Source organism: Neolamprologus multifasciatus, chromosome 6, assembly GCF_963576455.1.
Source record: "Neolamprologus multifasciatus chromosome 6, fNeoMul1.2, whole genome shotgun sequence".
NCBI lineage: Eukaryota > Metazoa > Chordata > Actinopteri > Cichliformes > Cichlidae > Neolamprologus > Neolamprologus multifasciatus.
In genome coordinates this window covers 29130617-29144462 of record NC_140444.1, presented here as the reverse complement: position 1 = coordinate 29144462, position 13846 = coordinate 29130617, and the positions used below count along the sequence as shown (strand labels likewise).

Sequence of the window (13846 nt, the reverse complement as noted above, 5' to 3'; positions counted from 1 at the left end):
TTTCCTTGTAGTTGAAGAGTTTTCAGGATTTCTCATAAAAACATACAAAACTTGCCAGTGTCTTGGTAATGATCAAACAACTTTTAAAGCTGCTGCATTTTTAAGATCGTTATCCCGTTGAAAGGTCCATGTGCAGTACATTTTCAGCTTTCAGAGAAGACTAACATATCTTCAAACACTCAGTGTGTTGCAGAATTTAAGGTTAGATCAGTTACTGCAAGCTGCACAGTCCCCGAGGGAGTGAAGTAACCGGAGCATTTCCACCGCCCTTACTCACAGTGGATATGACTTTCTGCTGCTTTGGCTTGCCCTAAATGTCTTCTTACTGCTGCGCCCCCCCCCCCCCCCCCCCCAAAAAAAAAACAAAAAACAAAACCCAGACTGTTTTTTGTTTTTTAGTTTAAATATATGATATGTTTGCTAAGTGCGGTTGGGAATAAAATTAAAGTTTCTGAAATGCATAAATCGTTACGATTTTATTTACATTGAACACCACATTCACACAATTCTTTCTCTGCAGCAAAGGCTTTTCCTGACGTCCAGGTTTACACAGCAGATCCTGAAAGCAGCGTCTCAGCGCTGACATCTAATCTGAGCCTCCGACTGTAATTTCAAGGCTTTAATGGTGTGATAAATGCGGGGAACTGACAACTTTTTCTACCACTGATTGTTGGCTTTTTCAATGTAACTGAACAATTCCCAAGGGTTGTACTTATTTTTTTTTCAAAAACAAGACAATTTTCTGAAGAACATGTACTTTGATATATTAAAATTACCTTTTTGGACTTCTACTTTAAGGTTTTTAATGCGTGGCTTTAACCACCGTATACTGCAGATTTGAAAAGAGCACAGCACGACTATAATGAATGCACTTTGCAAAAAGGCACTCCACAACACTGAACAAATCTTTGAATAAAAAAGAAAGAAAAAAAAAAGTTTTGGCACCCCCCTTTCCTTCTTTTACCATTTTAATAAAATCCCCACAAGCAAAGCATTATTCATTCCTCTGAACATGCTACATGTGAAAGCACCGCCTTAAATCGGTTTACGCAATGAAGACAATGATGCAAGGAGACACTGTTGCAACACAACGGACCACACAGACGCACGGGTAAACAATGACCATTTATTCACACACTGTATGGGGCTCAGGCGTGACAGGGTGAGGCGAGGCTGTTGGCCGGCGGGGCAGGTGAAGAACCTTTAAAGTATACATGATGAGCAAAAACCTTACAGAGAAATTTTATTTGCACTTGAAGAAAAGTACAAAGTACATGTGTGGTCTGGATTGCTGCTCCTTGAGGTGATGGTGGGGCTTCATGAAGTTCAACCATACTCAGTCTGAAGGAGGAGAAACCTCTTAAACATCCCGGGCACTTGTTCCACTCTCTGTCAGTCGCTGTGGCTTACACTAGTAAACGTCTTCTCCTCTCTTGTCAGTAAGTGTACGTGAATGTTCTCCAGTGTTGTTTACTTTGACTCGCACAAACATGGCCAGACTACATACAAGAGCACACGCAGTAGAAAGTAGAGTCTCCCTGTACAAAATCCATCTCAAAAAATATACAAACATACGCACAGTGGCACACTTTGCTCAGCAGTGAACTACACGGACGGATGAACAAGCTTCTGAAATTAGCAACTCACACGCATGCTCGTACGCACACGTCTCACAGTGAAATTCATTTTATTTAAAAATGTAACCTCGAACAGAACAGATATGAAATGTGTGTGTGGAGGGTGGAGAAAGCAGGGAAGGGGGTCAGCTCAGTGCAAGCATTATGGCTTGGGAGCACTGATAACAGGCAGTAGACGGTAAAAAAACCCCATGGTTTCCATTTAGTCCACACTGTTCTCAGAAAGCACTCAGCACCCTTATTATGGATGCTGAATGCCAAAGAAGCCCTGCCACGCTCATTCTCCATCCTTTTCAAGTTAAAAAACAAAAAAACAACTGTGATTATCGATTGTTTTCTTCTTCTGTGGTGGTCTTTTAAAGCTGACAGCTCCGAGTTTGTGTACGTGAACCAGCCTGTGAACAAAAGCTGCTCCGTTCTGTGCCGTCTCTTAACAACTCTCCTCAACCTTGAAGCTTCTCTCTCCCAGTGGGAGATACTGAAATGGTGCATCAGAGAGAGAGTGTGAGTGTGTGCGTTCTTGTGCACTTATGTGTAAAATACAGAAAACAGAGGATAATCTTTGTGCTGAAATCCCAGGATCCATCAGCTTGAGGTTGAATTCTCTCTTTGACAATAACACATAGTGACTAATCTAGTCATCACTCTCGGCGGAGCGTCTCTGGAATAGGCAGGAATATCAGGTGGTGAATGTGTGTTTGTGTGTGTGTGAGCACAGTGACACAGAGGCGTAAAAGAGCTGCACACACACACACCCCCGTCGACTTGGGGCCTGTGTGAACGGGGGGAGAAGGCGAGTGAGAAGTTTAAGTTTAGTCCTTCGGGGCATGAAGGGGTGATTCAACACCAGTCCATCCCACGTCTCCTCACCTCGTCCTCTGTCTCCTTTAGTCCAAACGCACGCCAGCGCTCTCCTTTCCTTCAATACATGTGTACATGTGTGAGTATTATCTTGTGCGGATTTTGTCTTTAGAGTCAAACGAATGAGGAGAATCCCGTCACAGGCGTGCGTGACCCTGGCGGGTTGGTGTTGGGATTAACGTGCGTGTGCGCCGGTTGCCCTGTGGGTGTGTACGCGCCCCCTGTGCTGTGCTGGGTGACCACGGTCTGGTAGTAGGGTTCTGTATCTGCGGTGGCGCACTCCTCATAGCCAAAAGATGTGCCGATGCCTTTAAGCCCCTTGGGCTGCCGCTTCCAGGAGTTGTAGTAGGTGGGGTCGCTCATGTAGTGGTTAACGAAGGAGTGCTTCGGCTGCTCGTCCTCGTAGTCGCTGTCTGTCAGCTGGATACAAACCCAAACAAAGTTAGAGGTGGAAGTTTTTTAGGGAGACACAGACAGACACACAGCCTTTCAGTTAAATGATGCAGAACCAGAGGAATACAGTTTTTTTCTCTTGTCATAACCTGTCATTGGAATTACCCACAATGCAAATCCGAGATTCTGGAGTGGTACGCTAGTAGCATTTCATTTCCCTTCCAGGCCTTGGCCTCAAGCAGACGTGACGAGCAGCAGGTTGTTTTCCCCCTAAAGTTTTTTTTTGTACCTCTAAAGACCTATTAATGTTTTGATGTGTAAAATTGCTGCACTTCCTTGTTGAGATGGGCTCTAATAGATGCCAGTGTTTTGTAATTTGATAGCCGACACTTAGGACTAGGGCTGCCACAAACGATTTTTTTTGATAGTCGACTAGTCACCGATTATTTTTGAGATTAGTCGACTAATCAGCTCATGCATCCATTGGACATAAAACGTACAGCTTATTGCACCAGCATGCATCTGCTCTTATATAACGATCATTAGCTTACAGCTTTAAGTGTTTAAGGTATGTGCTAACTAAAAATAAAGACAAGATGATAGTTTATTAAATTTTAATGAAATTTGCAGATTGTTTCAGTGAAGCTTAATAAACTCACCCGTCTGCTCCTTGCTATCTAAAATATAACAGGACACCTCGAGCATCTCACACTTCTAATAATCAGCTGTCTGCTTGATGTTTATTCAGCTGTGTAAAAACTATAACTTTAATCTCAGCCAAACCGATTTACTCAGGAACAAATAAAATACTGAAAAAAGCCAAACAATAACATTTTTAAGTTATTTAAGTGACTTACATATCCTGGTTAACCTGAGTAGTGAAAGACGGTGGGTTTGAAAATGGTTTGCGCTGTGTTCTCACAGGCTCTAGTGAGCATTAAACCCGGCTAGCTATCAAGCTAGTGGGTAACAGACGTCTCCGAAAATGCCGGAGCGCTTTTAAAAATATGTGGTGTCTTGATAAACTGAGCAAATATTTGAGGTTTACACAGCTACATTCTCACCTGAAAATATGTTAAACGCTTATTTTGTGACCCAGAAACAGTAATAAGAGAAATATTAAAACTAACTAACTAGCTGCCGCCATTGTTGGAAACTGAGCAGGGCTATGAATTCTGGGACACAGCTCCTTCTTCTTCAGGGTTTAACGGCAGCTGGCATCCTTGTACATGCAGTGCTGCCATCTTCTGTTTCAGTCCATTATTACACTCTTAAATCCTACTACTTATTCCTGCGTCTTTTGGGATCTTACAAAGCTTCAAACGATGCGTCGACTATTAAATTAGTCGTCGACGGTTTTGATAGTCGATGTAATCGTGACTAGCCGACTAATTGTGGCTGCCCTACTTAGGACTCAACAGAAAAGGCTGGACTTGAACCGAGGACGCTGATAGCACAGGCTCTTCTTCTTGGATGGCACGTTACCGAGCCCTTTGGCTAATTCAGCCTGATCAATCTGCTTTGGAGGCAGAAGTCTGGAGAGCTCACTGATTCTCACTATCATTCTTTCTTCTTATTTTAACTGGCAACCGCCAGTGCTACACCTTAGCCTCCTACGCCTTGCCTTGTTCTCGAGTTATCGCATTCACGAGGGGTAAAAACATTAGCATAGTGTGTAACACTTCCTCAATCAGACACACAGAAGAGCTGCCCTTCTTTTAACCGTGTAGATTTTTACAAACCATTACAGGGATGGAGCTGATAAGGAGCGGCAGGGAGGAAATGAATTTTCTTAAACAAACTAATGTTCACAGATGTAAATGTAAACAGACTACACACACACTGACGGGAGAAAGCAAAGATGAAACAGGAAATTAGTGTAGTTCAGTTCAGGCTTGAACCAGACAGTTTATAGTCTGTACACAAAATGATGCCCTCTGTCCTTTAACAGAACAACACAGGAGGCATTGCTCTTTCAGTGCGAACAGACATGCAGAAGATGTTGTATAATGTAGAACTACAGACTTATGAAAAAGACTCAGTGCCATCCTGGAAAACTAAGGATGTAGAAGCTTGTAGAAACCCCTGAGGAGCAATAACTTCAATTGTTACTAAAGGTGTTTTTCCTGACTTTATCATCTCTGGCATCGTTGTGGAGGACTTTTGGCCTACTCTTCTTTACAACATTGCAAGAATTCATTTATGCAGAGCTCTCTTTAGGTCCCACCACAGCATTTCAATCAGGTTGATATCAAGACTTTGACTGGAGCATTGCAACACCTTGATCATTTTCTTTTTCAGCCATTCTGTAGATTTGCTGCTGTGTTTGGGATCACTGTCCTGTTACATGACCAGGCTTTAGCTTTCAGACAGATGGCCTCACATTTGACTCCAGAATTATTTAGTATCAAGAGGAGTTCATGGTGGACTCAGTGACTGCAAGGTGCCCAGGTCCTGTGGCTGAAGAAAGCCCAAAGGATCACCTCTCTGCTACTGTGCTTGACAGTTGGTATGAGTTGTTTGTACTAATGTGCTCCGTTTGGTCTCCACCAAACATGGTGCAGTGCATCATGGCCAAACATATCCACTGTGGTCTCGTCTGTCCAGAGGTCATTGTTCCAGAAGTCTTGTTTCTTTGCTCAGATGCAACTTTGCAAACCTAAACCATGCTGCCATGTTTGTTTTGGAGGCATCCTTGTGGTAACCCTTCCAAACAAAGCATACTTGTTCAGTATTTTTTCTACTTGTACTGTCATGACCATTTAACATGTAGCTCATGGATTTTTTGCAGTTTCTCTGAGCATTGCATAATCTGAGCTTGGGCAAATTTCCTGGCATGTCCACTCCTGGGAAGTGAACACTTGAATGCTCTAGACCAGCAAACTGCAAACACCTGGTTTTACAGAGGTGCTCACACTTACAGTTAATCAGGTCAAATTGATTATGCATTTAGTTTTGATGGAAGCAGTGAGGATAAACGTAGTTTTTAACAGCGCTCTCATGATATGGAAAAATCAAGACGTCAAAACTATTAACAAACAGCAAACATATATGAAGAAAATGAGCCAATGGAACGCTCTGTTTATACTGCGTAACTGAGAGGAGGAGAGGCAGACAGGTAGAAAGACATACCTCTGACTCAGAGACCTCAGTGGGTTTCTCAGTGAGTGTGGTGCTCTCAGTGAGCACAGCTCCATTGTAGTTGTTGCAGATATCTTCATCAGAGTAGTGAAGTCCACCTGGACTGGGCCTTGGAGGAGACCTGGACATACACAAAGAAATGAAATCTCTCATGTTTTGATCAAATCCTGGATTGCGCCCGTGTGACAGAGGTGAGTGCTCACCTGGTCCCGTTCTTTTTCAGGAAGGAGTTCTTGGTGTTGAGCGTCCTGCTGTTAAGCTCCAGAGCTGTGAAACCTCCATTGTCCAGCGTTACAGACTCCTCTGCGGTGGACACGTGCTTCCCTAATGGCGAAAAACAAAACAAAATAGATGGAATTGGTTCAGATGAATATTAAAAATTCACAGTGGTTCAGCACCACATATTGGGATTTCTTCTTGCACCGGGTTTATTTACAATCTCCTGTTTATTTGTTATGTATCCAGCTACCTCTCAAGCCTCCAAATAAGAAGCAAATCAAAGTGGGATGTGAATTTGGCAGACAGGCAATAACAGCACAGGAAACTTTAATCATTTACCCACCAATAAGCATACAAATGAAGCAATAAAAGGAGACAATATCATGTTTTAAATTGAGGGAAATATTAGTGGAACACACCGAGCTGCTGCACAAAAAAATAAATAAATAGAAATCAGAAATGCAGTCTGCTGCCGCGTGACTCCAGCTTTTTATTCACTCTGATTACGGGGTCATACGCCCAGCTCTCCCTCCCCTCCTACACCACCTCCCTCACCCTGTTTGATCTGCTGCCCAGAGGTTGTGCCAGGGTTTCTCTGGCAACTCTGGCTAACAGCTGTCCTGATGTAACCTGGACACACACACACACCAAGTGACTGCGACACAGAGGCCCACGGGGAGGAAAACAGGAAGCGAAGCCTCTACATGCTTCAAGAGAGTAACTGGGTAAACTAAGAGTGCTTTGTTACTGTGGGGAGGGAGCTTGTTCTTCAGCACGTTAGTAATCATCCATGACTAATACTCCAACCCTCCGGCTCGAGAGCTGCTGATCTCTCTCACTGACCTGTGGAAGCTGAAATATAACAGAGCAGTCCACATTTGAATATCTAACAGTGCGAGTTAGAATACTGGGCTTTCAAAATACCTGCGTCGAGAACACGTTCAATTTTCCACTTGTGAAAAATCCACTTCTGGAGCTTTTTATTTGCTCTCATATTAGATATATAATATATTGCATAAAAACATAAATCTTAAAAATAACAAAAACCAAGACTCAACTTATGCAGGTTATTGTGTCTATTGTGCTGAAAGTCACAGGAGACATGATCTTTCCAGCTCAGAGTCTTTCCACAGTCTGTTTAGTTTAGTTTTATGTCACAAGCTGTGAAATAAGCAGGCATGTGTGCAGTTAAAACAAAAGTCTGCTTATTTTCTGTATTGACCTAAAGCTATGTCCCTAAATGACAAGAAATTACTGCTATTAGAGGGCTTTAGGGGGATTGTTTTTCACTGAGGTGCTCCAGGGTGCCTCTTATCCTAAATCATCTTGGAAAGGAAACATTGTTGCAAGAAGATCTAAAATCAGAATAAATGTGCAGAAGCATGCACTAACTGCAACAATAACTGGAAGATAATTTAATGAATCTGTGGACGATCCATGTGAGAAGCCTGCTGAGGCTGAGAGGAACAATCTGAGTGTGACTGAAGGCAGAAAAAACTGGATCCTTTTCATAACGAGGCTAAACAAACAAGTGTTCCTGTTGCTACACAGCTTAATGCATGCCGCTGCTTGGACACCACGAAAGCATCAGAGCCACGCACCTGTCCCGCATGCCTTGTACTTGCTGCTGTGTCCATGCAGCAGCAGCGTGAAGACCAGGACCAGGATGAGGATGAGTCCCACCAATGCCATGACCAGCAAGAACCACCACTCCTCGTAGAAGGGCCGATCCGACATTGCTGCAAGCGGAGGGACAGATATCAGGGACATGCTTTAGTCCATCTAGCAGTATCCCTCACTTTATAAATAATACTTTACTCTGTACAGAAGACTTTTCATAAATGATTTAATGCATTGAAGAATTGTGAATTATGTGACGCTTCCACTCCTGTCCAATCATTTGAATACATAGGTGTAGTTGTGTGACTCTGCCTTTAGGTGGCAGCAAAACCACATTACAATCGCAGTTACCCTCCAGCACACTGTCTCCAATAGACTGTTAGGCATTGTGGAGCTGTTCATTAGCCTTGTCTCCAGCAGTGTGCGTGTCTGCGCGCGCGTGTGTGTGTGAGTGTGTTTACCAGCGAGAGCAGCAGAGGGTGCACTTGGCTGTCCATAACCATAGCTATTAACAGCGATGACTCTGAACTCGTAGCTGATCCCCGACCTCAGGCGCTCCAGTGGCACTGAGACAGACCTGCTGCTCGGAGGGAGAAATCTGATGAAGGAATCCCACACCCCCTCATCTACAGAGAGAGAGAGAGAGAGAGAGAGTGGGGGAAATAGAGAGAGAGCGGGCGAGAGGGAGTGAGAGAGAGAGTTGTGTTTTGATGGACGGGCCTTTTTCAATGTTTAAATGTGATTAAACAAAATTATAAATTGTCAGATTACATTAAAGATGATAATGATGATGATAATGTGGTGATGACAGTGATCACAGTTATTACCCTTAATGAAAGGGGCATATCCGTTATTATCAGCAGCAGAATTATACCACAGTCTCGGCTCGCTCTCCTGCAGAGTGCTGAAAACTATTTCACACACACGTTCCCTTTCTTTATTACACCTCTGGTAATCTTTATTAGAAAATTGTGGCTGACTTGATTTGCACAGCAGGTCTCTGTGAATTCGGAGAAACCTGCACTCATAACGGTTCGGAGCAGTGTAGTGCTTAAGCTCGCCCTCTATTAATTAAAATAATCAGCGCGGATGATAAAAAGATGCATGTCAAATGAGTCAAGGCTGACCCGCGTGTGTGTTCGTGCTCACCTGAGGGACGAGCCTCAATAGTGTATCCGGTAACAGAGGCTTCACCGACGTCTCCTTCTGACCACTGGATAGTGAGGTCAGAGGATGTCTTGGTGATGGACATGTCCATGGGTGACCCAGGGGAGCCTGTCAAAGGGACACATTCAGTCTTGTTTATGACTTAATGCATTTTCATTTCCTGGAAACAAACCATAACACTGGTTAGTTTATTAATTTATGGAAATAAATGTGACATTACATTACACAGAATAATCTAATAACATGATCTGCAGGCTTCATTTGCCTGCAAATAATAAACTAAGACCATTGTGAGCTATTATAGATTAAATTCTTCATGGGTCATATGAGTTTGAGAGGAACAGAGTGCCTGATTTTTTAATATGCATGCCATGTTTAACGCAGTCCACTTCCCTACTTCCAATCAGTGAAAAGATAATTTACATGTAAATACTTAGAAGAAGTGTGTGTTGTCATCATTTTTAAGTAAAATGCAGAATATCTACCAATTTCCCCTTCAAAGTCATTTCTTTGTGCACCTCTGGACCTCTTCCAGTAGGCCTGTTTGTTTGAGGTCCCTGTCTGACCTCAAACTTACACAATACCCACCTTTGGTCTTTTAATGCCCAAGGCTAAGACTCATACACCAAACTAGCTCAAAACAAAAGACCACGCAAAATACAGAGCTGAAATAAACTAATTTTATTTAGTTAATAAACTAAAAAGAAAAGTGGAACAGGCAGGTCAGAAATGTGGTGAGTGTGTGGGTGCAAGTAAGTGATGAAGTATCTAAAACAAGTTAAACAGAAAGCAAACAAAACCCAAACCAGCCCAACCCCTGCTTGCTGTAGGAGAGAGAGAAGGTTAGCACTCAGCCCTTTGTAAAACACTTAGCCAAGTGCTAACAAGTGTGTTGGATTTCGGGACCTGCATCTTAAACTCTACACACACCTCCTACACAAAACCAGGAGGAGAAAGTTAGGACCAGGAAGAGCTCCAGGGGTCATCACAGAAGTTGGATCAAGTCAGGAGTGTGCACAAGAACAAGCCTGTTTTTTTTGACATGCTAAAACCTCATCGCTCGGAGTCACACTGTTACTGTAACATTGTACTGCAGCATCCCGAGGCATGCGGGGGAGAACATTTGGCAGAAAATACATGTACTGTGGCTCATGTGAGTTTTTGTTCAGATCAACATCTTTCCTCACCCTATTTGGTGTTGACAAAGACATGATCTCAAAGATAAAACCATCTTTTAAAACCCTTTTTCCATTATTGCAACCTTACAACCTTTATGTTTTGTACAGACATTTGAAAACTTGGAAACTGTGATGAGCACATTTTACAGATTTTTTTGACCATGTAATTTCTTTAATTGTCTCAATAACCGATCATATACAATACACTGCAATCTCTAGCTGAATCTAACATGACTCTATACAGCCAATCATACCTTTCACAGGCTGAGCAGTGATGTTTGCCTGTATTGGTGGGCCGTAGCTGACTGTGAGAGCTTGAACACTAAAAGTGTACGTTTCTCCTTTGATCAGGTCCCGAACCTTCAGCCACCGCTGCCAACTGCCTTTCACATCAACTGTCACCAATTTAGTCACCCCTGCAGACAATCGAAGAGACGGGTCAGCACAAGAATCAACATGTACTCCTGTGAGTGTGTGCATATGTGTGTGCACACCTTGTATAGGAGAAGTGGGCTCGTAAATGACCCTGTAGCCTTCCACCTGTCCATTAGGACTGAGTGGAGCTCCCCAGGATACGTTGACACTTCCTCCCGTCACCTCAGAGAAGGACAGGAGACTCGGCTGGCTGGGAGCTGCAGACAAATAAAGGATGAGAAAGTAAAAAAAAAAAAAAGACATCAGAAAATTTGATGCTGCTTTGGTTGTAGGGACTTGAACTATCATCACTACATACCTGACGGCAGGGTCCGGGCCCCGCGGGGGTCACTGGGCGGTCCGTCTCCAGCCATGTTGAAGGCTGTCAGTGTGATCAGGTAAGATGTGTAGCTGGACAGGTTAGTGAGGTGCACACGGGTGTCCGGGACAAAAATCACCTTCACCTTCTCACTCTGGTTCTGCTGGTCTCTCTCCCAGTAGTGGATCTAAAAACGCAGAACAGGAACTCTGTCGGCATCACTTCATTTCTCATTTTCTTCTGTTTGTGATTCACAAGCTGTTGCACTTGGCTTAGTTGCACTTATTGAAATTAACTAATAAGTAAAAAATATATGTGCTGTTATTTTTGAAAGTATCCTAATCGGACCTTTAGTACTGTAGTACAATGCTGCAGGTTGCCATACTTCAGAATTGATGTCTTTAAAAAGCTATTAGTTCAGTCACAGTAGATTGAGCAACCTCCTTGCGTGATTTATGCATTTGGCGCCTGATTGTAAGTAGTTGTGCAATCGCCTGCTGAAAGGCAACCTGTCTCCAAACAGTTGCAGTATGTGTCAGACCGACTGCAATCACTCTCAGACAGACTGTTGAAGATTTGTAAATAAAGGCTGTTCAAATGTACAGATTGACAAAAAGTTGCAAGTCTTGAGTCCATCTGTGTTGATGAATGCAACTCATCTGGGATGTATCTCAACTGACTGCACTGGTTTCATTCGGGTTATATTCCTACTTAAAAGCCAGATTGCAGAGCACGTCATTTTGCAGCAACTATGTCACTATTTGTGAAGAAATTTCTTTATTTCTATTTTAAATCTATTTAATGTGAATTAAATAGAGCATCAGATTTTTTGCTGATTGCATAAAACTGCCAACTTGACCTCATTCAATCTGGTACCCATCATTGTGTTAAGTGCACATAATTCTGGTTGTGCTGTGGTCAACCCCTGTTTTCCGTGTTGTGACTGTAGCATAAACATGGATGCTTCACATTTGAGCAATTAAATCTAAACTGTGTGAGGTGCTACTGTATTATTGCACCGTATTTCATTTAGGTCTAGTTCAAATATGTACAATACAAACCTAATGCCCTCTGTGAAGCGTTTAAAGACACTTTAAAGGTACATGGCCATTTAGCCTCATGTATTTGCAGACTGCCCATACTCGTGGGAATAATCAATAATCATAGATGTGCCCATTAAGTTTTATGACATCAGCCAGTAATGAAGACATATAGGCTACTCTGGCAATGACTAAAATGAAACAGAACAAAGGTTACGTAACTATTGTCCCCGCACAATGTGATCAATATCAATATTAAGACCATGACTCTTGTAGCTTATAGCATGCATACATTACATTTTAATAAAGCCAAAATTTTTGTGCAGCTGCGGTACCTTGATAAATGTGTTACTGAACTGACTTTGATGAAACTAAACATTTTTAATTTCAGGTGAGCTTCCTCTAGTGAGAAAACTCAATATACTTGCTATCTTATTACCAGAAAACCGTGATTCAAAAGCAAATCCTGTCAGAAAATCTATTCGGTGCATTAAAAACACCGTAGCGTGTGTTAGATTTACGCGCAAGTCTCGGCGCAATGTAGAATATTTCTCTAGTTAAAAAAAACTAACGGCTGATTGTATGACAGGAAATGACAGGAAATGACAGCACGTTCCCGACACATTTGCCAAATTTGACACATGACTCTGTTAATAGTGTCTTAACATTAGAAATAAAGCTACACAAGAACCTTTAAAGTGAAATGAGAAACTGCAAAGAAGCCACCACTTTTTAGATGGAATTTTTCAGCTCTAAATGGAATAATCACAAGAAACCAAATAAGGATCAGAGCACAGTTTTGCTGGAAATGAATTTATGCAGCTGAAGCATGGACATTTTCTCCAAAAAGCATTCAAGGACAATCAACCACCCGCGTATCTAATCATGAAGAACACGGTACACTCGGCTCACTCAATCTCAAGAAATTGTGGCCTTTTATAAGCACAGACGCACTGGTCTACTGGCATGTTTTGATTGATGTGCTGGACCATAAAGATGCATACCAAGTTTGGGACTGCTAGATATCATAATATGATAAATTTGATGTATTTGGCATCAGTATCATGTAGCAGTATGAAAGATTATGATAGATCTGCTTAAATTCTTTATAAAGCAATGAAAGGCAACAAGAACAGCAACTTTTACCACGTCTGTTTTTAAATGCAGGTATGCTTTTTCGGCCAAATTAAGACACTCAATGTTTCCGAAAACTGTCTCCATGCAGCTTGGTGTAAAAAGTTAAACACGGCCAGGAGCGATGCAAAGGGGGTTCATTTTGTTATTGCTCCTAATATAGACAGCACTACGGAGCACCATTAGCTATTTTTACAACTTCCAAACTTGGAGGTAGCAGCTTCCGAGTAGCACTTGAGGGCAGCATTATACCGTGGCTGTCCTTCCACATGCTCTTAGAATAATGAGATACAGAATTACTCATCCATATGCTCAATTTAAAATCCAAATGTATTACCTCCTGCAAAAGGGAGGGTTTCCATTTTAAAAATTTCATTTTAGAAAATAGGCAGTATCTCTTGTGGTACTTTAAAGGAATGGCTGTAAAAGGTCCAGGTCATTTTGTAATCCACTCTACTGTTGTTTAGTGGCTCTATTTTGGTATTCAGTAGGAGTGTGAGACACTTAGGATTACTCTAAAAACAATTTGAATCTGTCATGGATGAAAATGATCGGGATATTATTTGATAAGATCAAGAACCCTAAATGGATTTTCCAGCCATTTTCTTTTGTTGAAGGATGTTTAGGATGGATGGATCTTATCTTTTCCAGGCTTTGTTTCTATATCACTCCTGTTACAAATGACTGACCTATTTTTTGTGGGAATATCACGATGGATGTCGT

General features: G+C 42.2%; 1 protein-coding gene across 2 annotated transcripts in view; it reads right to left on the bottom strand.

Annotated features, from left to right (window-relative positions):
* Nucleotides 1-1112: 1112 nt before the first annotated feature.
* LOC146517236 (protein sidekick-1-like) overlaps nucleotides 1113-13846 on the bottom strand; it is a 295230-nt gene continuing 282496 nt past the window's right edge. For both annotated transcript variants that reach the window (XM_085163638.1, XM_085163639.1), the window contains 9 exons: nucleotides 10950-11136; nucleotides 10711-10848; nucleotides 10471-10632; nucleotides 9021-9146; nucleotides 8333-8497; nucleotides 7853-7990; nucleotides 6236-6356; nucleotides 6024-6153; nucleotides 1113-2918 (listed from right to left, as the gene is read on the bottom strand). In XM_085163638.1, the coding sequence (XP_085019764.1) occupies nucleotides 2613-2918; nucleotides 6024-6153; nucleotides 6236-6356; nucleotides 7853-7990; nucleotides 8333-8497; nucleotides 9021-9146; nucleotides 10471-10632; nucleotides 10711-10848; nucleotides 10950-11136 (1473 nt within the window). In that variant the 3' untranslated portion in view covers nucleotides 1113-2612. The remainder of the gene's footprint in view (nucleotides 2919-6023; nucleotides 6154-6235; nucleotides 6357-7852; nucleotides 7991-8332; nucleotides 8498-9020; nucleotides 9147-10470; nucleotides 10633-10710; nucleotides 10849-10949; nucleotides 11137-13846) is intronic.